This window comes from Clarias gariepinus, chromosome 13, assembly GCF_024256425.1.
Source record: "Clarias gariepinus isolate MV-2021 ecotype Netherlands chromosome 13, CGAR_prim_01v2, whole genome shotgun sequence".
Classification (NCBI taxonomy): domain Eukaryota; kingdom Metazoa; phylum Chordata; class Actinopteri; order Siluriformes; family Clariidae; genus Clarias; species Clarias gariepinus.
The window spans coordinates 6,005,152-6,032,959 of NC_071112.1; the positions used below are offsets into that span (position 1 = coordinate 6,005,152).

The 27,808-nt window shown below is 38.1% G+C and overlaps 1 protein-coding gene across 1 annotated transcript; it reads right to left on the reverse strand.

The window, feature by feature from the left end:
* Window positions 1-963: 963 nt before the first annotated feature.
* On the reverse strand, window positions 964-3,575 carry LOC128535816 (uncharacterized). The gene is made up of 2 exons (XM_053509881.1): window positions 3,423-3,575; window positions 964-2,246 (listed from the first exon to the last, which is right to left on the reverse strand). Exons 1-2 carry the CDS (start codon window positions 3,450-3,452, stop codon window positions 1,281-1,283), a joined length of 996 nt encoding a protein of 331 aa, XP_053365856.1. The 5' UTR covers window positions 3,453-3,575; the 3' UTR covers window positions 964-1,280.
* Window positions 3,576-27,808: the final 24,233 nt, after the last annotated feature.

Here is a 27,808-nt window from a genome sequence, read left to right on the forward strand (position 1 = left end):
GAAAGAAGGTTTTATGTTTTGCTCCTCGATGACTTGTATGACTGCTTACTGATATCTTGTTTGACATAAACTAAATCTTTCTTCATACTGTATAATGTTTGATATCTTTCTTTAACTTATAACAAACTCATTTTTGCCATAATGTCCTTCTAGTCACAATGATGCTTTTAGATTCTTCTGTAAAACATTATTATTTAAATTTGGGCTCAAATTGTCATCCTGCCATCTTGCCCTGTGACCAAGCAGCCAGATGTACAAAAAATGAGAAAGATTTAGAATAGAGTAAAGAATAGAGAATAGGCAACAACGTTATGGCACAATGCACTTTGCATAGTGGTTGCAATGTTCATTTCTGGTTTGCTGGGTAACAAGAAATGAACTTCGCCCATTAATTATAAATCATGATTAAAACTTTTACTTAATAAATACACATTGTTTCTAATAGCAGTCCATAACTACTGGGCAAAGTTCATTTCTTGTTTACTCAGCAAGCCATAGTTCAAAAATTGCTATTAAAATAATAATAATAATAATAATATTGGCATTAGCTATAAGTCAGCATATTGGGAACTATATTAATTAAAATTTTAGAATTTGCAACTGATTTTTATCCCTGTCTTACATGTCACACGAACAAATACATCTAGTGTTTAATTTAACCCAACTGCTGACAAACTCTAACACAGTAGTTGGATGTACGATGTGTCTCGTTAGAGATAATTAAGATAAAACCTGCTGCTTTTGTGCAGGTGTTTTTGGACACATTCGTATCTTCTATACCACTAGTTAAAATAGGCGGTCTCTGTTCCTTGGGGCTCCGGTTTCCTTCTACCTACCAAAGCCAAGCTGATAGATGGATTGTCTATACTAAAGTTACAGGCTGCCACACATGATGAAAAACTTCCTAATCATAAAATTAACATTTTTATAACCAAAGAAAATTAAATGACAGAGAAGTTTAAAGATAAAAAAAAGCTTTTATTTTGCTCTGTTACATAATTTGTATAATTTGTGCACTTATAACAAATCCAGAAAAGTATCATTACAAATTTTTTAAACTGCAAAACATATGTGAAAAAATATCATGATTATAAAATGATAGAAATAACATGAGAGATATAAGTATGAAATCTTATGTGGTGAAATATGATAGTAGGGTAAAATATATTGTATGAGTTGTATTTTGCACTTTTAATCCATGAATATGTTTCACAATGTTTGATTGCTTTTTATCCTCTTCATGTTCTAACTGCTATTTTTAATCATTTCCACTCATGGGTCTACCACCATTTTTTAAATTCAAACCTTCCATCACTTTCACTTCCATCGTTTTCAATGTGCATTTTTGTTTCAGTTGCCGAGAAGCGTTCCTCTTTGGTTTGAGGACCACGGTACCCTGAGAGATTTATCTCATCAAGTTTACAGCCATCGAGGGCTTCTTTAAGGCGCATTCTGGGGATTTTAAAAGATGCATCATTTGGCAAGTGAAAGACTAAACTAACATGATCCCAGACATAAAACTGATGATTATATAGCCTTTGTGCTTTTCCTAAAACAAACTGATACCAGTGTGTTTCACAAATGGCTTGTGCTTTCCAGATAATCTTCCCATCCTGATAACGAACCAACTTATTTCTTTCAAGAAGCGGGTATTCTTTAAAACGCTTGTTATTCTCAGGACTGTGAATCAGCACAGTATACATGATCTCCTGTTTGTAGGTGACGGTCTCATACACTCTGAGAACCGGCTCTTCTCCTCCACAGTTCTGTTCCTTGTACCACTGCATCAGCTCACTCAGGGGAAACGTGAAGCGATAATTACCGTAGCGAGATGTATCTGATTTGAATAAGGGTGACAGTGTGAAATTCTCCAGAAATGGCTCCTGCTTTTTCAGCTCTTGTGCTTGGTGTCCTAAGTTCTGTTCCTTGTAGAACTTCTCTGCTGCTAATATATCCTCTTTGTTAATTTTCAAGCCCCACCATGAGAACTCTCCTGCTCCAGGCTTGAATTGTTCAGACTCCAGTATCCCATCAAATCCTGATTTTGCAGTAACATGGGCTACTTTTGAAACCCAGAATTCAACTGGAGTTGGGTAGGGTGGGATGTCCTTTTCTAAATACCTCATCATAGGATTTTGAGGGTCCTGGAGGGACATTTGCTCTCTCAGAGTTTCTAAAGTCACATGCTGCCCTTTGATGAAGTACTCCTGTTTTCCACGTGAATTAATTCTGTGCTGGATGGTACCCTACAAAGATATGCAAAAAATTACCTTATGTTGATATGAATAATAATATTTTCTTAATCTTATATAGAATATACAAATATGTTATTAATAATAAATGTAACCCTCTGAGGTCCAAGGTGATTTTGGGGCCCTTAAGATGTTTGGACCTGCTCTATTATTTGTGCTTCTTTCAGCTACTTATAATATATATATATTAGGGATGCACCGAAATTTCGGCCGAAATAGCATTATCGGTTTCGGCCGAAACGTAAGAAAGCGCCGAACATAAAAGCCGAAATTGTCGCCACGCCTCTCCCATCCTCCCGTCTCGTTCGCGCTGTCATTACGCATCAAACACGGAGTATGTCGGCGGTTTGGAAGCACTTGGAAGCAAGTTTTGTTATTGTTAAACAGCCTTATTACTGTTATTTATTATCAATAAAAGTTTGATTGCTTAATTAATTTGTAGTTTTTTTAATATAAACAAAAAGAAAAATATTTTAAACATGTTTTTAATAAAGCCATTTTCGGTTTCGGTATCGGTTTTCGGCCAAGTGCATCCAAAAATTTCGGTTTCGTTTTCAGCCCAGAATTTTCATTTCGGTGCATCCCTTATATATATATATTGTTGTGTTTGCATTTTTTAGGAAAAAAACATTATGCGTATACATAATGCAAAATACATATCTAAAAAAAACCTTGAATTGTCTACTTTTACATTTACCAATTCAACTCGAAAACAAATAATCAGTTTTTATGCTGTTTTTTCTTTACAGCTTATGTGATCCAGCCTCCCTGTGAACGCGCTGTTCATGAAAGCTTCCCGGCACACGGGGAGGCGGGATCACATGCTGAGTTTCAATTCATTTTAATCACGTGTTTCTTCCTGCAGTTCACGCAGACCAAAGAGACAGACAGCGCACCCGGTTTGTTTTCTTTCTTTATTTTTTTTTATGCACAAAGTTTTATTTTTAACATGTGTGCATACAAAAAAAACGTAGACACTTTACAGATTTGATTAATATATAGATCTTGTCTGTACGATCAAAACTGTAAGTGTAATTTAAGTTCGTATTGGCTTCATCAGGGGAAGACATTTTTGAATTTTTTTTTAATGTTAAAACGCATATATGCGTGCGCGCACCCCAGAGGGTTAAAAGCATGTAAATAATTTAATGTATTTTTTTATGTCCTTACCGCTTGTTGTGGATTTTTCCATTGTGCCATTTCTCAGGATGTGGATCAGAGAGCCAGGACGAATGAAGGATGACTGTTATCCCAACACCGCTCAATTTATATCATGTTCTGTCCCCTCCCTTATTGTATCTCCCAGGGATTCTTTGAAAATAGAAACCTAAGGACTGTAGTGAGGAAGTGAGCTTGTGGGGAAATGAAACTACTGTTAAGGAGAAATTAAGTGAGGCAGGCAGTGTCCTTATGCTTTCTTTACCTAGATTATCCATTTATAACATGTGTTCAAAAACAAATCCTTCAATTCTTAGTGCTTATTCTAATTTTTTAATTTTTTGGATATTACTGAAAGACTTATTTAATAAGCTGCAAGTAGAATCCTAACCAAGTATCTATCCTCTTTAATATTACTGGTGGTGATGTATATAAGGTGGTATGCGAGAGCTGAATTTTTTTAGGCCTCACCAAAATTGATTTTACAGTACATGTGGTGGCACGGTGGTGTAGTGGTTAGCACTGTCGCCTTGCACCTCCAGGGTCCGAGTTCGATTCGCGGCCAGACTCGATTCCCGGCTCTGTGTGCATGGAGTTTGCATGTTCTCTCCGTGCTTGGTGGGTTTCCTCCGGGTACTCCGGTTTTCTCCCACAGTCCAAAGATATGCAGGTTAGGTTGATTGGCGTTCCCAAATTGCCTGTAGTGTGTAAATGAGAGTGTGAATGTGTGTGTGTGTGTGCCCTGCGATGGATTGGCGCCCTGCCAATCCAGGGTGTACCCTGCCTCGTGCTCTAAGCCTCCGCGGATAGTCTTCAGGTCGACCCTTAATACAGGATGAAGTGGTATAGAAGATAAGTGAGTGAGTGATTGTAAGTGTTTCTAAGATCAGTTTTTTACAACATTAAAGTTTTCCTGGTAGACCAAAGTCACCAGGAAGTTGGAATTCAGGTCAGAACAAGTTTTCTACGAATTCCACCACTAAGCCACCATTTGGGCCATCTGAAACAATAAAAATAAAACTTTTTTTTTTCTGGACGTTTTAATCTAAAACCATAATTTCTAAGTTCTGCTGCTTTACACCTTTAGGCTCTCTACTTCATGTTTAAAAAATTTCAATAGCCCTCCTGTTTTTGTGTTTTGGTCTTGTATGGCTTTAATGTTTTAAAGAAAAGAGAGAGAGAAAGAGAAACTATTAAGGCAACTGGATTTAATAGATTTTTGAGGTTTCTCAACTTAAACTTAGTCAACTTATAAAATAATTTTGTTCGACTAATTCAATTCAATTTAATTTATATAGCGCTTTTAACAATCGTCATTGTCTCAAAGCAGCTTCACAAAATGAAAGGAAATTTATGGAAGTGTGCATGAGTGAGAAAATGTGTATTATCTAAATGTGTTTAGTTTATAATGAGATTGTGAGATTGTCCCTGATGAGCAAGCCGAGGGTGACGGCGGAAAGGAAAAACTTCCTGAGATGGCAATAGGAAGAAACCTTGAGAGAAACCAGACTCAACAGGTAACCCATTCTTATTTGGGTGAAAATGGATAACAGGAATTATTTAACAACATTGTGTGTGTTAGGCAGCTGGAAGATTAGTATAACAGAAGTTGTCCATGTTATTATGGGGTTCAGTTCAGCACAGGTTTGAGTCAGCTCCAGCTGGAGCTGGTCCTTCTGTGGATGTCTCAAGATCTTCACAGGGAGCTGGCACAATCTCCAGATGCCTCGGGATGGGTAGAGAAAGGAAGAACAGTTGGAAAAGAATTAGCATAAATGCCATTGTTCAGGGTATTAGCAGTATGTGTATGCCAGATTAAAGAGATGCGTCTTGAGTCTACTTTTAAACTGGGAAACTGTGTCTGAGCCCCGAACACTGTCTGGAAGGCTATTTCAAAGCTTTGGAGCTAAATATGAAAAAGCCCTACCCCCTTTTGTAGATTTTGAAATTCTGGGAATTACAAGGGGTCCAGAGTTTTGTGATCTTAAGGAGCGTGGTGGATTATAGCGTATCAGAAGACTGGTTAGGTATGTGGGAGCTAAACCATTTAAAGCCTTGTATGTAAGTAATACTATTTTGTAATTAATTCTAAATTGAACAGGTAGCCAGTGCAGGGATGATAATATTGGGGTTATATGATCATATTTTCTGGATCTAGTGAGAACCCTGGCGGCTGCATTTTGGACTAACTAAAGCTTGTTTATTGAGGATGCAGGACAAACACCTAGTAATGCATTACAATAGTCCAGTCTGGAGGTCATGAATGCATGAACTAGCTTTTCTGCATCAGATACGGATAAGATGCTCCTAAGCTTGGCGATATTTCTAAGATGGAAAAAGGCTGTTTTTGTGATATTGGAAATATGATTTTCAAAGGACAAGTTACTGTCTAATATTACGCCCAGGTCTTTTACTGTTGAGCTGGTAGTAACAGTACATCCTTCTAAACGCAGGCTGAATTGTAAAAGCTGTTGTGTGTTGGTTTTTGGGCCGATAAGTAATATCTCTGTCTTATCTGAATTTAGTAAAAGAAAGTTATCGGTCATCCAATCTGTTATATCCTGGACACACGCAGTGTGAGAGAGCGATTTTTTTTTTATTGATTCTTAATACTGTTTAAAAACACAAATGGCAAAATCTTTTTTTTTGTTTTGTTTACATTGTTTTATATTGTTATGTACAGTATATATACACTTTGAAAACACATCAGATCTCAAAGGGGGAAAAAGGTATGCGGATATCTATACTGATATGATGTTATCTGTTATATGTATGTATTGTACACAAAGCAGAATCGACAATAAAGTTGACTTTGACTTTGACTTTACGCAGATTGGCATTCAATAAGTTGCATTACCGCCACCTTCTGGTCTGGTCTCGGATCTCGCCCATCTTCCTTTAACATTTTATTTTTAAAACATTTTAAAACATCACTCCAAACATATATTTACTCCTGAGAATGACAAAGTAAAACCCTTGAAATATCAAACCCTTATGAATATAAAAGAAAACAACACACATCATTTAAAATTAATCATTAGAATTCCAGAAACACTCTGGTAGTATATAGCCTTATTTCATAAAAAAAAAATTTTTTTTAACCAGATATTCTGTAAAATTTATCATCTTTGTCCTTACAAGACTTCATGTTTCTTTAACCAGCTCAGCTGTGGAAGATTGGGTCGGAAGGGTAACCCAAATCTTCCATTATCTTTTGACTAAGCGGGCATATCATTTGTTAATTCTTATAGAATTTACATAAGAGAGATAATAGCACAATAAATATATTTTTTTAATGAGGCAAATAAGAATATCTGAATGAATCAAGGTTATTCTAATGACTGTTATTTGACCAGTACTACCTTTATATTATGGACATTGTCTCTTCCTATACCTGCCAGGTAAATGGAAACTTAGCTGCAATGAAATGATTTGTCAGAACGAGGATGACAAATATTTGCGGTGGAGCATGGCACTCACCTTCCCAACATCGGTTTCAATAATGTCAGTGCACATGTTTAATGAGGTTATGTCTCACTCTGTGTGTGTTTCTGTGTAATTCCTTGTCAAATGACATGAATAACAAGTTACAACAAAATTGAATATTATGAAACAGAAGCAACATTTATAATATAAGCAAGACCATAATAATTTATTTAATTCTGGATTTATTTTAACTTTCATGATAATGAGTTAATTTTTAAATAATTGTAATTTCTAAAAAAAAAATAATAATAATTAGTGTTTCAATTATCTACAGTATCTTATCTATCTATCTATTTTGTATTTCCTAAAGTGCCTACCGGTCTTCCTCCCTAAATTCTTTTAGATCTAGTAATCAGGAGCCTGGCACCTACATCTGGAAAGCTAAAGTTTCGGGGGGAAAAACAAACCACTCTTAAAAGGAAGAGATAAAAGCGGTATAACTTTGCCTAACTTGCTACTGGATAGCCAACATACAGAAAATACTGTATTAGCTTCATTCATCAGAAATGCAGTGATGTTCACACAAAACCAATCATGCCCCGAATTTCTCCCTTCCTGCCCTACAATACACTTTACACCGTTATTCATTATCTTGTTAGAGCTCCAGTCCTAGAGTGCTTTCTATGCTGAAAATATGGTAGGATACGTCTTTATAAATACTTATGATCCTCTTAGTTCAGTCCAATGCACAACAATCACAATTTTCACCCGGTTTTGCTCAAAATACAATCTACGACACTTAAACTTGTTTCCAGATATGTGATTTTATTCAACAAAACATTTATGGCCAGGTTTTTTTTTTGTTTTTTGTATGACTCACTATTAATGAAATAAAAATAACTGTGTAACATGATAACTGAGTTGCTCAGATCCTATAATTATATTCATTGATGCACTGGGTGTATGAATATGTTTAGATTTGAAATTTCAGGCACCCCTAGACAAAGTGCCAATTTATTGATTTTTGAAGTAAAAATACCGCCAGGGTTAAACATTTTGAGAACAGATAGCATCAGTCCTGTGTCATGCCAACAGTAAAGCATCCTGAGACCATTCATGTGTGGGGTTGCTTCATAGCCAAGGGAGTGGACTCACTCACAATTTTGCCTTAAGAACACAGTCATAAATAAAGAATGATACAAAAACATCCTCTAAGAGCAACTTCTCACGAACATTCAAGAACAGTGATGAACAAAGCTTTTTCCAGAATGATGGAGAATCTTTCCAAAAGGCAAAAGTGACAACAAAATGGCCTGGAAAACAAAACATCAAAATTTTGGGTCCATGGCCAGGAAATTCCCTGGGCCTTAATCCCATTAAAAACTTGTGATCAATCCTCAATAGGCAGGTGGACAAACAAAAACCCACAAACAAACTCTGACAAACACCGAGAATTGATTATGCAAGAATGTGCTGCCATTCATACCATGCATCCAGTTATAGTTATAGGTATAATTTATTTATTTATATAGCACATTTAAAAAACAACCATGGTTAACCAAAGTGCTTCACAATGCCAAAAAATAAGGTTCCTTAAAGGTTTGTGTAAAAGTGTGAATACCTACTGTGTCATTACTTAAATACACCCTCCTGGCCCGATATTACAAATATTGTTTTTTACTACAAAGCATCTGAAATTATGCCTATGTGGTTAGCACTGTGGCTTTGCACCTCCCAGGTTGAGGGTTTGAGTCCTGCCTTGCATCTGTGTGTATGGAATTTGCATGTTCCATCATAACACTCTTGCTTGACTGTTATCCTCTTTCCATCTAACTGTCGCTTTAAATAATTAAAAGTTATAGGTCTACCTCCATTTAATGTAATCATTTTATATTCATTCATGTATAATTCATCCTTTGCTTTCATTTTCTTTTTTTCTCCTTTTTCAACTCATTCACTTTAATCTTAGCTTCCAAGAAACGCTCCTTTTTGTTTTTAGGACCTTGGTACCCAGAGAGGTCCATCTCATCAAGTTCACAAGCCTTAAGGGCTTCTATAAGTCGTTGTCTGGGAATTTTTAGGCCTTTAGTTCCTTTAGGCAAATGAAAGACTAAACTAACCTGATCCCAGACGTAAAACAGATGTGTATTTAACCTTTTTGCTTTTCCTGAAACAAACTGATACCAGTGGGTTCCACAAATGGCTTGTGCTTTCCAGATAATCTTCCCATCCTGATAACGAACCCATTCACTCGATCCATGAAGTGGGTAATCTCTAAACTGCTTCTTATCCTCAGGACTGTGAATCAACATGGTGTACACAATCTGTTGTTTGTAAGGGATGGTACCGTATACTCTGAGAACTGGTTCCTCTCCTGCACAGTTTTGTTCCTTGTACCTTTCCATCAGCTCAGTGAAGGGAAATGTAAAGTGATAATTGCCAAATCTGGATTTCTCTAATTGGAACAGGGGTGATGTGGTGAACTTCTCCAAAAAAGGCTTTTGTGCATTGTTTAAGAAGTTCCTCTTCATATAGCGCTTCTCTGCTGATCTTATCTCCTCTTTGTTTATTTTTAATCCCCACCATAAAAACTCACTTTTATGAGGCCTAAACAGCTTAGAATTCAGTATTCCCTTGAATCCTGTCTCCTCAGTAACATGAGCTACATCTGAAACCTGAAATTCAACTGGGGATGGGTAGGGTGGGATCTCCTTTATTAAGTACTTCATTATGGGATGCTCAGCAGTCACTCGCTTAGCCAGTCTACATAAACTCACATGCTGCCCTTTGATGAAATTATTCATATCGTCATGTGAATTATCCCCCTATTAAACGACACATAATACATCAAGATTAAAGAACCATTTTAAAATGTTTCGATTGTAAAACTTATTAATAGTTCAACTATTTCTCCCACATGAAAATTACATAAACAAGACATAAAAAAAAGTGTTCAAAAAAAAAAAAAAAAAAAACTGGACATGTACAAAATATATAATTAGACCACAGTTAAAAAGTGTGTTTATATATATATATATATATATATATATATATATATATATATATATATATATATAAACACACTTTTGACATGTTTTTAACTGTGGTCTAATTATATATTTTGTACATGTCCAAACACTTTTTGTTTATGTCTTGTTTATGTAATTTTCATGTCAAAAGTGTGTTTATATATATATATATATATATATATATATATATATATATATATATAAAAGCAAAAAAGTCAGAAAAAAAGAAACAATATACGACGGCTGCAATTTAATATTAAATTTTAAATTTTTTTACCTCTTTAGGATGCAGGTTGTCAATCAAGCAGTCATGTAAAATGACCAGTTTAATACTAGATGACTAATGAACATCTGACCAGTGCTTCCTTTTTATAGGGCTTTTGTGCCTCCCACAAAGAAGCATACAGTGTATATATATATATATATATATATATATATATATATATATATATATATATATATATATAAACATGTCAAAAGTGTGTTTATATATATATATATATATATATATATATATATATATATATATATATATATATATATATAAACACACTTTTGACATGTTTTTAACTGTGGTCTAATTATATATTTTGTACATGTCCAAACACTTTTTGTTTATGTCTTGTTTATGTAATTTTCATGTCAAAAGTGTGTTTATATATATATATATATATATATATATATATATATATATATATATATATATATATATATATATATATATATATATATATAAATACACTTTTGACATGTTTTTAACTGTGGTCTAATTATATATTTTGTACATGTCCAAACACTTTTTGTTTATGTCTTGTTTATGTAATTTTCATGTCAAAAGTGTGTTTATATATATATATATATATATATATATATATAAAAAGCAAAAAAGTCAGAAAAAAGAAACAATATACGACGGCTGCAATTTAATATAAAATTTTTAATTTTTTTACCTCTTTAGGATGCAGGTTGTCAATTAAGCAGTCATGTAAAATGACCAGTTTAATACCAGATGACTAATGAACATCTGACCAGTGCTTCCTTTTTATAGGGCCTTTGTGCCTCCCACAAAGAAGCATACAGTGTGTATATATATATATATATATATATATATATATATATATATATATATATATATAAACATGTCAAAAGTGTGTTTATATATATATATATATATATATATATATATATATATATATATATATATAAACACACTTTTGACATGTTTTTAACTGTGGTCTAATTATATATTTTGTACATGTCCAAACACTTTTTGTTTATGTCTTGTTTATGTAATTTTCATGTCAAAAGTGTGTTTATATATATATATATATATATAAAAAGCAAAAAAGTCAGAAAAAAGAAACAATATACGACGGCTGCAATTTAATATAAATTTTTTTATTTTTTTACCTCTTTAGGATGCAGGTTGTCAATTAAGCAGTCATGTAAAATGACCAGTTTAATACCAGATGACTAATGAACATCTGACCAGTGCTTCCTTTTTATAGGGCCTTTGTGCCTCCCACAAAGAAGCATACAGTGTAAACATGTACAGATTGTAGGTTGTACAGTCGGTTGATTTGCCTTTGTGAATGTTATCTCATGCCACACACAATGGCTTGATTGCGACCAAAGACAGTTTTAACTTAGTAAAATTTGCTCACACAAAATGTTAATGTAGAACTTCTTTATTGTGCCCTGATTTGACGGACATTCATTACAGCATCAGATTACAGAAAAAAAGCAAGCATAGACATTAAAATTCATAGACGTTCACAAATATATAAATCAAATGAGCTATGTACAATATGGATTTAAGGCTACAGTATCTACTGTATGTACGATACACACAACATACCACACTAAGCTCTAGACCAGTGTAATATTCTCATTGATACATTTGAAAAAGAGTTGTAGGAGTTTTAAGGGAAGGGCCCTCTTCTGTAGTTATGGGTTGTTCATGAATGATTTGTTCTTTTCGCGAGTGTTTAACGCGACTTAGAAATACAAGTAGTTTCGGAGAGTGATTCGTTCATTTTCTAATGGGCGCGCATGCACAAAGCAGATCAAATTAGATGTGTATGTATACTAAAGTAAAATTTGGTGTTCCACAGGGTTGTGTTTTAGACTCACTGCTATTTTTTTTCTATATACTTCGTACGATTAACTGAATACGTCAGCATGGTATTAGTTTCCACTGTTATGCTGTTGACACATAATTATTTGTCTCAGCAAAGCCAGTTGACCGACACTAGTTTAATAAAGCTGAGGAATGTGTGAAGGACATTAGATACTGAATGCTTATTAACATGCTTTCCACAGGCTAAAGAAGAGTTTAATAGGCCTCATTCATGGTGACTTGCAGTTTCGTCACCTGGCTCATACTGTATATTTCCTTTTCCAGTTGGGTGATGATTTCCATAGTGTAGATCATTACAGCGAATAATCTCTCTTAGCTTATTATAATTAATACATCCTGATGTGTTGCACTTTAGATGTGTTGTGCTCTTTAAGAAAGGGGCCCGCCTCTCCCTGGTGGCCCTCGCTTGTGCTCGAGTTGTTGGTCATGTTGGCTGCTGGAGGTTATTAATAAATACGTCATGTTCATGCTGTCTATATCGCGCACGTTATTTTTATTAAACATATAATATGGTGTCAGAATACGGCACGAACTTTTCGCCTACGAGTAAATAGTTTTCGTAGTGAACAAACTACTCGTTAAACGTTTTTTTTCTCATCCAAGCGTGTTGAGCACTGAGTGCCAATGGCGGATTGTTTTCGGAGACCCGAGCCGCTCTCTTTCGAAGGGAATGTTGCCGACAACTGGCGAATCTTTGAGCAGGAGTATGACATTTTCATCGCAGCGGCCCACCACGACAAGCCTGCCAAGACAAGGGCATATATCCTCCTCAATCTCGCAGGACCGGAGGCCATAGAACGAGAGCGTTCGTTTGTCTATGCAGCAGAGGTGCGCGCGCCAGGTGAAAATGGTGCTGTCATAACTCCCGCCGAAACAAGAGAGGATCCCGAATGCTTAAAAAGGAAATTTCGTGAAATTTGCAATCCACAGCAAAACAAAACAATGGAGAGGCACAAGTTCCACTCCAGAAACCAGAAACAAGGTGAGACCATTGAGTCATTTATCAGTGATCTCAGGATTAAAGCAAAAGCATGCCACTTTGGGGAGCTGACTGACGAGCTAATATGTGACAGGATAGTATGTGGTATCAAAAGTGAAGGCTTAAGGAAAGCGCTGTTAAGGGACAGCGCCTTAACTCTTACAAAAGCCATCTCAATATGTCGCATTCATGAAATGACCGAGGAAAACAATAAAACTTTGGCGATGCCTCAAACACCCACTAATGTGGATGCAATATACCCAGTTTCCAGCAGGAGGCGCCAGCACACAAAGCAAAAGCCTAGAAATGAACAGAATGATTCACTCACCATTGCCAATTGCAAAAATTGTGGGAACAGTCATGTGGCAAAGAAAGAAAAATGCCCAGCGTTTGGACAGATTTGCCACAGTTGCAAGAAAATGAATCATTTTAAAAAATGTTGCAGAACACATTACCAATGTGCTTCAAAGAAAACAAACTACAAAAAGACAGTACATGAACTTGAAGTGGACAACCTTCCTGTTTATGATGACACTTTCTACGTCGATGGCATTGGACTTGACATGTGTGTTGATACTGTTAACCCTTCCATGGCCGAGCATGAAGAAGGATTCATCACTTTGCACATAAACAGTACTCCAATCGAGGTGAAAGTTGACACCGGAGCGAAGTGTAACGTGATGTCACAAACGATCTTCAAGAAAGTTGCAAAAAATGAACAACCAATAAAGCAGGAAAGTACGCCTAATCTAGTGGCTTATGGTGGAGGCAAAATTGAGACGAAAGGATCAGTTACACTGCTGTGTAGCCTTGAAAGACAAAGCCACTCACTTCCTTTTTTCTTGGTGGATAAAGATGTCCAACCACTGTTAGGATTTCGTGCATGTTTAGACATGGGAATTGTCACAATGAGCCCACATGTTCATCTGGTCAATGTGGAGAACAACACCGAACAAATTCTTCAAGAATACAAAGATTTGTTCACTGATGAACTTGGGGAACTCCCAATCACTTACTCCATGACACTTGACCTAAGCGTGCAGCCTGTAGTTCGCCCTGCACATCACATTCCACTGGCGATGCAGGACCGTGTCAAAACAGAACTGGACCGCATGCAGAGTTTGGGCGTCATAACACCAGTCTCCGAGCCAACAGACTGGGTCTCGTCCATGGTCGTGACACACAAAAAGGATGGACAAGAAATTAGATTATGCATAAACCCTAAAGATCTCAACACTGCCTTAAAGAGACCTCATCACCCAATGCGCAGTGTAGAAGAAGTAGCGTCCCAGATGTCGGGGGCAACTGTATTTTCAGTGTTGGATGCAAAGAGCTCTTTCTGGCAGATACGCCTAGACCGCAAATCTTCTATGATGACTACATTCAGCACTCCATTTGGGCGCTACAGGTTCCTGCGTATGCCGTTTGGCATAAACTCAGCAAGTGAAGTATTCCAGCGCTCAATGGAGCAGCTGTTTTCAGGATACCCCTGTGCAATCATTGTTGATGATATCATCATCGGAGGCCGTAATCGTGCAGAACATGACATCAATCTGAAAAGAGTGCTGAATCGAGCACGGGAGGTAAAGCTTAAACTAAATTCCGCCAAATGTAAATTCCGCCTTGACCAGGTTAGCTATGTGGGTCATATATTCACTAGCGAAGGCTTAAAGGCAGATCCCTCAAAAACAAAAGCAATCTCTGAAATGCCGGCTCCTAGGGATGTTCCTACATTGCAGCGCTTTCTGGGAATGGTAAATTACCTGGGGAAATTCATACCAAACTTCAGTGATGTTGCTGCACCCTTAAGGAAGCTGACACACAGAGAAACTGCATGGTGCTGGTATCAGCAGCATCAACATGCATTTGACACCCTCAAAGCGTGTCTGACCACCCCACCTGTATTATCATACTATGATGTAAAAAAACCAGTCACATTAACCTGTGATGCCTCATGTTTTGGACTCGGTGCTGCATGTATGCAGGACGGCAGACCGGTTGCATATGCGTCCCGCACACTCACAGATACAGAAACGCGATATGCACAGATAGAAAAGGAGCTGCTGGCAGTTGTATTTGCCTGCACTAAGTTCAGGGATTATGTGTATGGGAAATCAACAGTTGTCGAGACAGACCACCAGCCTCTTGTGACAATTTTGAAGAAGCCTATTCACACAGCCCCTGCACGTTTACAGAGAATGATGCTTAGATTACAGTGCTACGACATCACTCTGGTGTACAAGAAGGGTAAACACATGTATCTTGCAGATACCCTATCACGCGCTCCAAACACAGAAGTTTCTCCAAACACTGAAAATGACACATTCGAGGTCATGTCCGTCAGTTACATTTCCACTACTCGGCTGGAGGAACTCAGAAAGCAAACGGCTGAGAATGAGGTGCTACGGGTTCTTAGCTCGGTGATTCAATGAGGCTGGCCAAGCAAAGAACACAGCCTGTGTCCCGCTGTGCGTCTATACTTTCCCTATAGAGACGAACTAGCTATAGAGGATGGAATTGTTGTGAAAGGCCACAAAACAGTAATTCCTCGTTCACTACAGAGAGAATATATCACAATAGCTCACAGAGGCCACCCTGGTCTGCATGCTACCAAGCACAGAGCAAGAAGTATAATCTTCTGGCCAACGATGACAGCTGATATCACCGCAGAAATCCTCACATGCTCAATCTGTAACAGCACAAAGCCGCATCAACAGAAAGAACCACTGAAACTCTATCCAGTTCCAGACTTGCCCTGGTCTATCGTGGCAACAGATATGTTTGAATGGCGCGGGCAAAACTACCTGGTGCTAGTAGACTCATTCTCCGGTTGGTATGAGATTGACCTTCTTCGTAACATGACATCGTCAGCTGTAATCACAAAATTAAAGAGACATTTCTCTGTGCATGGCACACCACACACACTCATTTCTGATAACGCTAGGCAGTATACAAGTCAACAGTTCAGAGACTTTGCCAAACAATGGGACTTTACCCATGTCACCAGTAGCCCAAATTTCCCGCAGTCAAACGGCCTGGCAGAAAGAGCGGTCCGCAGTGCCAAACAGCTGATGGAGAAATCTCACAGGGACGGGACAGACGTGTTCCTCAATCTGTTAAATTTGAGAAACATTCCTCGTGACCCAACATTAGGTTCACCTGCACAACGGTTGTTGTCACGACAGACACGGTCAACCATTCCCATTAACTCAAAATTATTAGAACCAGCTCCTAAACACACCCAGAAAGTAACTGCACAACTCTTCCATAAGAGAATGACCCAAAAGAGACATTATGATGCCTCAAGTCGTCCACTACAACCATTGGCAGAGGGCCAAGTTGTCAGAATGCAAACCCCAAAAGGATACGACAGTCTCGGCGTGGTGAAGGAGGTAAACAAGGAACCTCGATCTTACACAATACAATGCAATGGGAGAACATACAGGAGAAACCGACGACACATCCTTCCTGTTGCAGAGCCCCCTCCATCAGGGCTCACGCCTGAGGACACTGACGTTCAAAATACCACTGCACGTACACCGAACTATGTTTCTGCTGCACCACACACATCACACATACACCTCCCACAGCCTGAATCCACACCTGCTGACTTGCCAAAACACACAATACAGTCACCTACCAAGGCCGGCAACACACCTTACAGAACACGTTCAGGTCGCATTTGCAGGCCTAACCCAAGATATGAACAGTGAACTTTACTAATGACCAAATAAGTGACACTTTGTTTATTTTCTTAAGTACCTGCTAAAGTAATGTTTATTATGGCTATTTCTATATTGCCAATACTATTATTTGTTAATGTGTTTTCTTAAAGCAGAGATAGTCTTTTGCGTATATAATGGTTCAGTTTCTCATTGTGACAGTTATATTGATTTATGAGAAGCCATTAACATTCCTGGTTGTCGATTAAGTTAATGTCATGCAGCAAATACGTTTATTGCCAAATGTTCTTCTTTCAGTTTTAGGAGGTTTCAGCTAAAGGAAGGGGATGTAGATCATTACAGCGAATAATCTCTCTTAGCTTATTATAATTAATAGATCCTGATGTGTTGCACTTTAGATGTGTTGTGCTCTTTAAGAAAGGGGCCCGCCTCTCCCTGGTGGCCCTCGCTTGTGCTCGAGTTGTTGGTCATGTTGGCTGCTGGAGGTTATTAATAAATACGTCATGTTCATGCTGTCTATATCGCGCAGGTTATTTTTATTAAACATATAACACATAGCCTTTTTGTTAGTCTTTCGGGAGGAGCCGAAAGACTAACAAAAACAACAACCTTTATTCTCACTTATCTTGTTCTTGTTCTTCAACATTTACATTTACATTTAGGCATTTGGCAGACGCTCTTATCCAGAGCGACTTACAAAAAGTGCTTTAATGTTTACATAATTGGATACATACTTACACTGGGTTAACTAGGTTAATAACTAAGTGCCATTAGTCCAACACAACTAAGAAGAGGTTTTTTTTTTATTTTATTTATTTATTTATTTATTTTTGGGGAGGTAAGTTGAAGTACTGGAGAAACAGGTGCGGCTTGAGTCGTCAGTTAAAGATAGTCAAAGTCTCTGATGTACGGACATCTAGAGGAAGTTCATTCCACCACCTAGGTGCCAGAACAGAAAAGAGCCTGGATGAATGCCGCCCTCGATCCCTGAGAGATGGTGGGATGAGGCGAGCAGTGCTGGAGGATTGGAGGTAACGTGGTGCAGTGCATGGTAACATGCCCACAGTATGACATAAAAGATGATAATCTCAAAAACTGCCCACTGCTTGCCTGCCCAAACAAACAAACAAACAAATCAAGTCTAGTCGGGTTAAGTAGGCATTTATCGTGATTTCAGACATATACAGTTCAGCACGAGGTATAACGAAATAATGTTCCTCCAGGACCAAGGTGCTACATTTAACATAAATGAACAAAACTAGCTGTTCCCTATCAAAAAATAGATATCATATAATACATATTAAGATATAATAAATTTTTAAAAGTTTGCTTAAAACATTCACACCAGTTTCCTGGTACATTCTGACATTCAAAACTACTACCCAAGACTTATCGTAATAGGTCCCCGTTAAGCCAACAGTGTTATGTTCATGTTCATTTTATGAATCTTTCAAATTCAAAACAATTTACTGATTTAAAATTGATTTAGAGTAGTTACAAGACCATATTTTACATGATAATGTGACACTCAAAAGTAAGGTCTGTGATGAGGAGGGATTTGCCTCTTTTTTTAGGTAAGAGCACCAGCCCATGAAAATGTTTGCCATTATCCCCGGTGTAAAGAAACATTAGAGTCTAAAAGTTGTAAATATAAACCTACTTTGGTAGTAAGAGACTATAAATGTACTCTACGGGGTAAAAGTCAGAGCAGGACAAAATAACTTCTGTCTCCGTGTCCTGAGAAACCTTTGTGGGTTGGAGCTGAACAAGCTCTGTAACCTGATCTGTCTCCATGGCCTCATCACAAATTGGCTCTCAATGGAAAAAGGGAATCACACATCGCCATCATTATTATCCTCATTATCAACATATTAATTTATTAGGGCCCAAGCACTATGACATCAACCCTTTGTCATTAAAGTGTGTAAGAGCCCTCTTGTTCTTCTAAGAATTTTTTTGCACCATTTGGGGCTTTAAAGGGTCTAACATGTTCAAAAAGTCATGAAAATCAGCAGACAGTTTGGAATTTGCTGCCATTAGGATCCCTGAAAGTGCTAGCCCGGGGGCCTCACACAAGATTTTGCTGCATAGCCCATACACACTTGCATGTATGTACAAGAAACCCGGTACACATTTAGAGTTCATTGAGCTGAACAACTTTTGCATTGCATGTCATTGGCTCAACTCAACAGGAAGCCAGTTATTTTGGGTCGTTTGCAAAACACACCCAATGGATTTTGATGTACAGTACTCCTCCTAGGGGATTTATCTTTAACCACCAAACCAGGACAATGTGATCTAAATATATTAAGGATGCAAAATTGTAAACGGATTTTTAGATTTCTCAAACGGGTCAGCCGTGATGATGCTTTAAACTTATGCTGAAAAGTGGTTAATAACTTTCTGTGTGACATCATATTGAGTGACATTACATTGAGTAATATCATATTAATTGATATTAATTGACAACATAGAGTGATGCTTTTTTTTTTCAGCATCTTTGGCTTATTGGAGGTCTTGACATAAAAATTCCTTTTTTCCAAACTGATCTCATGATGGTATTGATATGTGCCCTTAAATGCATGTGCCCACTGTCTGTCTGGTGCATTTGAGTAGTGATGGCGCAGGGTGCTTGGGCCCACTCATCGCTGCTTGCAACTACACTCATCAAAAATATAAACGCAACACCTTTGTTTCTGCTCCGATTTTTCATGAAATGGACTTAAAGATCTAAAATTCATTCCAGATACACAATATTATCATTTCTCTCAAACATTGTTCACAAATCAGTCTAAATGTGTGATAGTGAGCACTTCTGCTTTGCTGAGATAATCCATCCCACCTCACAGGTGTGCCACATCAAGATGCTGATCTGACATCATGAGTAGTGCACAGGTGTACCTTATACTGCCCACAATAAAAAGGCCACCCTGGAATGTGCAGTTTTGTCTCACAGCAAACTGCCACAGATGCCACAAGCATTGAGGGAGCGTGCAATTGGCATGCTGACAGCAGGAATGTCAACCAGATCTGTTGCTCGTGCATTAAATGTTCATTTCTCCACCATAAGCCATCTCCAAAGGCGTTTCAGAGAATATGGCAGTACATCCAACCGGCCTCACAACCGCAGACCACGTGTAACCACACCAGCCCAGGACCTCCACATCCAGCAGGTTCACCTCCAAGATCGTCTGAGACCAGCCACTCAGACAGCTGCTGAAACAATTGGTTTGCATAACCAAACAATTTATGCACAAACTATCAGAAACCGTCTCAGGAAAGCTTAACTGCATGCTCGTCGTCCTCATCGGGGTCTTGACCTGACTCCAGCTCGTCGCCGTAACAGACTTGAGTGGGCAAATGCTCACATTCAATGGCATCTGGTACGTTGGAGAGATGTTCTCTTCACGGATAAATCTCGGTTTACATTGTTCAGGGCAGATGGTAGACAGCGTGTGTGGCGTCGTGTGGGTGAGCGCTTTGCTGATGTCAATGTTGTGGATCGAGTGGCCCATGGTGGTGGTGGGGTTATGGTATGGGCAGGCATCTGTTATGGACGAAGAACACAGGTACATTTTATTGATGGCATTTTAAATGTACAGAGATACCGTGATGAGATTCTGAGGCCCATTGTTGTGCCATACATCCATGAACATCACCTCATGTTTCAGCAAGATAATGCACGGCCCCATGTTGCAAGGATCTGTATACAGTTCTTGGAAGCTGAAAATGTCCCAGTTCTTGCATGGCCAGCATACTCACCGGACATGTCACCCGTTGAGCATGTTTGGGATGTGCTTGACCGGTGTATACGACAGCGTGTACCAGTTCCCACTAATATCCAACAACTTCGCACAGCTATTAAAGAGAAGTGGACTAACATTCCACAGGCCACAATTGACAATCTGATAAACTCTATGCGAAGAAGATGTGTTGCACTGCATGAGGCAAATGGTGGTCACACCAGATACTGACCGGTTCTGAGTCCCCAGACCCCCAATAAAGCAAAAAACTGCACATTCCAGGGTGGCCTTTTATTGTGGGCAGTATAAGGTACACCTGTGCACTACTCATGATGTCAGATCAGCATCTTGATGTGGCACACCAGTGAGGTGGGATGGATTATCTCAGCAAAGCAAAAGTGCTCACTATCACACATTTAGACTGATTTGTGAACAATGTTTGAGAGAAATGGTAATATTGTGTATCTGGAATGAATTTTAGATCTTTAAGTCCATCTCATGAAAAATCGGAGCAGAAACAAAGGTGTTGCGTTTATATTTTTGTTGAGTGTATATATATAGATGTGTGTGTGTGTATACAGTATATACAACGTGACAGCGCGCTCAGTTATCATTCCTCTTCTCACCTTTGATGTAGGTTATCAAACCAGTTTCGCGGATGGGGGAATTGGCAGAATTAAGGTGTTTAAAACTATTTAACAAGACCCAGCAGACGTCTCTGCCTAAAATGTATTTCGCCAGCAAAACATAGATAAAATAGAAATAAAATGTTTAATGGTCCTAATCAAATCAGACTTCATAATTACTTTGAGTGTAATTCACAGATTTACTGAATATATTATGTTTTTATGTGTATACAGCATGTGTTTGTATGTGAATATATTATATAAGTATGTGTTTGTGCGTGCGTCTCATATGTGACATTCATATAAAATGCAATTCATGATAACACGGAGAGTTTCTGTTGATAAGTGTATGTCAAATTGTTTGTGGACAAGGTAATTAGGAGAAAAATCTCAATTAAGAATGTCTTGAAACATAATGCAGTAACTCTATAAGCCCGCAATCTTATTAACGTTAATTATCGCCAGCTGGCACGAATAGGCGGCTCCGTCCCTTTGCCACCTATTCAGGGAGCCTACGGAGTGAGCGAGTAGCGATAGTAGATTTGGGCGCACACCCATTACAGGCGCACGCCATCACAGAAAGTAAAGTTGAGGATCACGATGCTTAACATCCCGGAGCCCAAACCCCATTTAAATTAAATGAACAAATATTGTAAGTAAATAACAATAGCCCACATTTAGAAAAGCATTTTTATTTAGATTATAAAAAAATAATCCTGCATGTGTTTTAGGTGTTCCAGCTGCCACTGTTCTGGTGGCTCTGTCAGAGTAAATCACTCTGTAACAAACCTGTAAATTTCCATGTAAAACAGAAACATCTGTATGAATAAATTGGTATGATGAGCTATTGATCAGTGACTTATGTAAACGACTCAGTTCAGATAAGTAAATGGAAAGAAAGTAAATGGCTGCGCTTTTAAGAGGTCTTACATACTCATGAAAAGTCAAGGATTATTTAGTGAAACAGAGGATCTGCTGAAAAATGTTAGGCACATCAGTCACTTGATGTCACCCAAATAAAAGGTCTTTCTGAGTGTTATGATATAGTTCAAATAACAGTTGTACAAACGGTGTGCATTGAATACTAAACCTAAGCCAGGCACGAGGATTAATAAACCAAAATAGCCCCATACCTGTTTTTATTTTTTAAATAAAAATACCAAAGAATATTATTGTGTATAGAGTGATTAAAAACAATGCAATTTATGCTATCATACAGAAAATCTCAATTTCTTCCATTCCAAGGATTAAAAACTGTATCAATGTCAACTCTAGAATCTAGAATCCAGAAGATTAAAATTACACAAATTTAAATCACTGAAAGTCTCCAGAAGAGCCTCAGATTCAAGAGGTTTTTAAAGTGGGGAGAAGTGCATTTCAGTTTCCCGGAATGTATAGGTGAGAACATCTGTTTCACACCTGAGGAGGGTGAATAATTTGTATTTAAATGTTGTCTGGCATTGTAAAGCACACACAGTAACACTAAAGGAACAACAAACAGCATGGGCCCATAGGACAGCAGCTACAGCAGCTCCTGTCTCCGTCCGCTTGCGCTGACTCTGCTCTCCGCGGATGGCCGGACTGGCCCCTCCCATATCTCGCTTCTTAAAGTCCCTGGGATGCGTTCCATTTGCCCCGCTTGCATGCCGCATTTTCGCGCTGTTGCGCGTTGCACTTGCACCGTGTAGTAAAATCCACTGTAACCCAACAAACCCCGAGTTTTTTATAGCGCAGGATGCAAGCCCGGGATCATTAGCAAGGATAGCTCACCAGCAGTGCCTAATTTCGCGTAACTAGTGAGCGAGGAGTGATATTGATTTGGGGGCACGCCGTGACAGGCTGAAAATCCTATTGTCTTCAAAAAAGTAACAGATAAGGACTGATTAATGTGCAAAAATTATAATAAAACTATACAAGACTACATAGCCTTTATAAGACTTTTATTTAAGCGCACTCACAATAACGAAAATCTTTATGATTTTGTAAATGTCTGAAAGCAAATAAGCTTTCTAAAATAAGCAAATAAGCTGCGCTGGTCTGTATTGTTTTTGGTGAACTTGAGCGCGTCAGAAAATTAACGCAAAGCTTTTTTAAATGGTCAGAGTCAGTCTGCTTGCTGTTTTCCTGACGCATTCACAATCATTAGTCAACTTCTGCCGGTGCGCTCTGGAAAACTTTTTGCGTGCGGCTGAGCGCTGATTTACTACGTAGTAAAATGCCACTTTTATATACGTGTTTAATTAAATTCTTAAATCATTGTGTTTACCCATGGGTTTACTGCATAAACAGCAGAACAAAAGGTCTAGGGACAGAACGGAGAAGTTTCTTTTTTCTTTTCTTTTTTTTTGCATTGAGTTCAATCATGCAGCACTTTTAGTATTCATAGCAAATAATATAGAATTTTGAACAACCCAATGATGTGTTTACAGAAACCCAGCATTTTTTTTTAGTGTACTACTACAGTACTAACGAATGAAGTGCAGTCGAAGCCCCGGGATTTTGCGTACTATCGCGTTGTATTCAGAGAGTAGTACATATTTTTGTGGTTATTTTTTTTATTTCATGTCTGTTGTTTTATCGATAAATCCGCTCATATATGCGCACGCGTTTATCAGCTGTTATTATTTTATTATAACACTGTGACCCCGTGTGTGTAAAACATATTTTATTTTGTGTTTGGAAGCGCGTGGGTACAGAGCGTGTACTATTTCTTATTTTTACATTTACATTTAGGCATTTAGCAGACGCTCTTATCCAGAGCGACTTACATTTTATCTCATTACACATCCGAGCAGATGAGGGTTAAGGGCCTTGCTCAAGGGCCTACCAGTGGCAACTTGGTGGTTGTGGGGTTTGAACCTGGGATCTTCCGAACCGTAGTCCAATGCCTTAACCACTGAGCTACCCCTGTCACTTATAACACATGTGTGTGCGCACGAGTAAACCAAAAGAAATTCTCAATACAAAGGTTAAACATCTATTTTTTCTTCATCGTGGTGTGTGCGTGTGCGTGCATAATTTGACACTGTGCCGGCTGTGTGTGTGTGTGTGTGTGTGTGAGAAACCCCCATTCACAAACACACACGCGCACAGAAATTAAGGCTAGAGACACACACTCTGCTCTTTGAAGAAATACTGCTCTGTCGCAAACCTTTTCAGAGGTGAGGTGCTGGGTCATTTGTTTGTCTGTTTTACTTTACAGCAGTGATTCTGTTAGTTTGCGCTCACACGAGTGTCATTAACGATGTTTATTGCTAATTTTCAGATAAAACAGTCTAGCAGGAGAGAGACATTGATTCATGACCGCTGTTTACGGAAGTGTAGCCCAGTGCGGGAGATGCATTGTGGGTAATGCAGTCCGGTGTGTATGAACGCGAATGTGAGATGTAAGCTAGGATATAGAGCCTGAGTTTTGTTCTTCAGTAGTTTTTTTTGTTGGATTTAAGTGCAGGATCCACCCGAAAGTTTGTACTATAGCCCGACAATGCAGAAAATAAAAGAACGGGTTTTGACCGTTCTTTTATAGTTATATATAGGTTTTTTTTTTTTCTTTTTAAGGTCACCGGCGGTCGTATAAGCATTTCACTGCATATCGTACTGTGTATGACTGTGTATGTGACAAATAAAATTTGAATTTGACCAGTTTGTCCATCTCCTCATTACACGAGCATGAATTAACCAGCTGTTAAGCTGTGGCGAGCAACATTTTAAAAAGCGGAGAAGCTTTAATAATTTAGAAGAGAACAACAGTCTTTCCATTAATGTGTGTGTGTATGTTTAAACGAGAGGAGAAAGTTTTAATGTGTAAGATGAGGAGGGGGAGACAGGAGGGGCTAAAAGCAAGAGTCTCCACTTACTCTAGCCTCACACACAAATATACACATCCACACACATACACAGCGCCTGCGTTCACAAAGGAAAACACTTATCTGCCGGGATTTATTTTTTACTTTTTTGAAACGTAAAGTGCAGATTAATTTGTTTTATTTTTACATAATATTTTGTATTTACTTTTTTGGGCTGTAGAACGAATAATTTAAGTTCCCATTATGTCTTATGGTAAAATTAAATTTGGTTTACGAGTGTTCTGGAATACGAGCCCACTTCCGGAACGAATTATGCTCCTAATCCAAGGTTCCACTGTATACGAAACTTTTAAAGCATGAATTTGGGCATCATATTTTATCTTTATAAAAATAATATGAAGCACATATACAGCACACACGTTCATTATGAAATATCTGTTGTAAAACAAAATAAAATTCATGTTTGCTTCAGCATTGGAAACAATATTGTTTTAGGCAAACTAATTATACATAATTCTCCGTTGTACTTGGTCCGGCTTTTAGATAGAGTCCTTCCATGCGCCATCTGGTGGATATTCAGTGAAGCACAAAACATTTATTTAAATTCCTGAATGTTGCTTGCGGCAAGTCATGGCATGCCACGCGCCAAATTGCGGCATCACGCGGGAAAACACATGCATTCTTATTGCCCACAACTGTACAACTATTGATGCATATTTCATTTGGTTTCAACTTATCATAAGGATCTACATTCCGAATGTACTTAGGCCCTGGAGCAAACCATGCCTACAGTTTAGTCGCCTTGAACGTCTAGTGGGTTAACATCTTCCGTTTTGCAGAAAAACTATTTTTCAAGCATTTGTTGTACATCCTTCTGTAGCCATTTAATCTGCCAGATTTTTCAAGCTTGTGCACAATGAAATCTGTCACTTTGCCAGAGGTCAGCATATAGCCCATGTGATTTAAACAACCAAATTAAGTGTTTCTTGCTGAGAATAAATCCATACCTATTCACTAACGACTTGGGTATGTCATTGCAATTTATTCCAAGATTAAAATTAAAATGAAAGTTAATTTGCAAGAGGCTAATCGCTATGCAGGTCAGTTGCAGCCACAACAGTATCCAGTTGACAAACCACATATATGCTATTTTGTATAATTAAGGTGTATAATAATTATTATTCAGGTGTGGCCACAAAATAGTATTTTGTGGCAGTGCGTCACTGTATGTTGTTCCCATGCCTTATTAAGTTGTGGCCGCAACACATGTAGCCATGAGATACTATTTCGTTCTTACAGTTTATTAAGTCATGGCTGCAACACAGTATCCCGTTTCCACACCTTTAATAAGTCGTGGCCACAGAATATGTATTCTTTTCCTGAATGTCACCAGAGGGGCTCCGTACAAAGGCTTTTAATGACCATTATATTAAGTTTATGGAAAGAGTCAGTATTTGCAATTTGCCCTGGTATGCTGTTAATTAACTTAATCAATCTTGACTGATCGCAGTCCATTCTTGCAAAGTCAATGCTTGAAGTTAATCAATGGGATTAAGGTCTGATTATTTTTCTTGCCATGGAATCAAAATTTCAACGTTTTGTTCCCTGAGCGACTTGATTATATAGCAAGGTGCTCCATCATGCTGAAAAAGGCATTATTTGTCACCAAAGTGTTTAGGATGGTTGTGAGAAGTTGCATTAATATTTATGCCATTCTCAAAACTTTTTTCCATGCTGTGAGTTACATCACTGCCATCTATAGACTTCATTCTCCTCAGTTTTCCTGTTATTTAAAGCTCACTTTGCAGAATAGAGTCACTACAAATCACGACATTGACCTGTTCAGGCCATTCTAATGCCATCAGTAATGCCTACAGCTCCAAAGTACATACACTCAGAAAATCAAAAGATCTCTTGCTACTCTCCCATTTGTAATAGTTTTAGTAACTGCATGTGGATTTTTCCCTGAATCCTGGTCCTTAGACCCATCAGTGAAGACTTGTATCCTATATTGATATTAACATGCCTGATTGTTAAAATTTTCCAATCAACATTTGGCATTTCTAATACACAGAGGGGACTAAAAGGCCAAACCACAGTTGCATCCAAATCTTCACCATATACACTGATCTCTATTGCCAGCTAAACTCCTTTCCAACCAAAACTTTTCTTTTGAGACATCTACTTCCCCGAACACTCCTCCAGCACTCTCTTCGGCGGGTGGATTTCTCCTTGCCCTTTTACTGTAGATTGAGGCAGTAATTAATCACTAGCTGTTTTTTACATAGCCTTAATGGCATTTCACCCACTTTAACCTAAAGAATACTTTTGGGTGGTCCTAACAGCTCCTAAATACACACCTGAGTTGCCCTATATCCAGGCCTGACAACACAGATTTAGCTGCTGTTCCATTAACTGTACTGGCGTAAACCATCTTTCTTCTTTTAAGGGCTATATATATATATATATATATATATGCTTCAGAGACTCAATACTGTCCACCAACTCATTCCCTGCAAGCCTTTAAAAAAGTGATTTCCTAATATCTGCTCAAAGATTTTAAAAGATATCAGTAAATCATAATAGAGAACAAGGTTAGACTTAACACGCTTTCCTGGGGAATCCCATTTTCTATGTTACACTGGCTTGATACTTCTGAGCCTATTTTCACCTGAACAGGTCTTCTGTCCAAAAAGTCCTTAACCCAATTGAACAGGTTCCCATCATGTGCCTTTTTTATCAGTTCAGTTTAAATGAGTATATAAATTGTTGTTGTTGTTAGTTGCGAAGTCGTGTTCGACCCATCGTGACCCCATGGACCATGTTCCTCCAGGCCTTCCTGTCCTCTACCATCCCCCAAAGTCCATTTAAACTCTCACCGACTGCTTTAGTGACTCCATCCAGCCACCTCATTCTCTGTCGTCCCCTTCTTCTTTTGCCAAGTATAAATATAACATGAGCAAAGG

Bases quoted from the DNA above. Each gene is read 5' to 3' on its own strand.
- LOC128535816 (XM_053509881.1), bottom strand. From the start codon at position 3,452: ATGGCACAATGGAAAAATCCACAACAAGCG. The intron at 2,247-3,422 runs GTAAGGACATAA...ATATCTTTGTAG, and splicing joins GGAAAAATCCACAACAAGCG to GGTACCATCCAGCACAGAAT.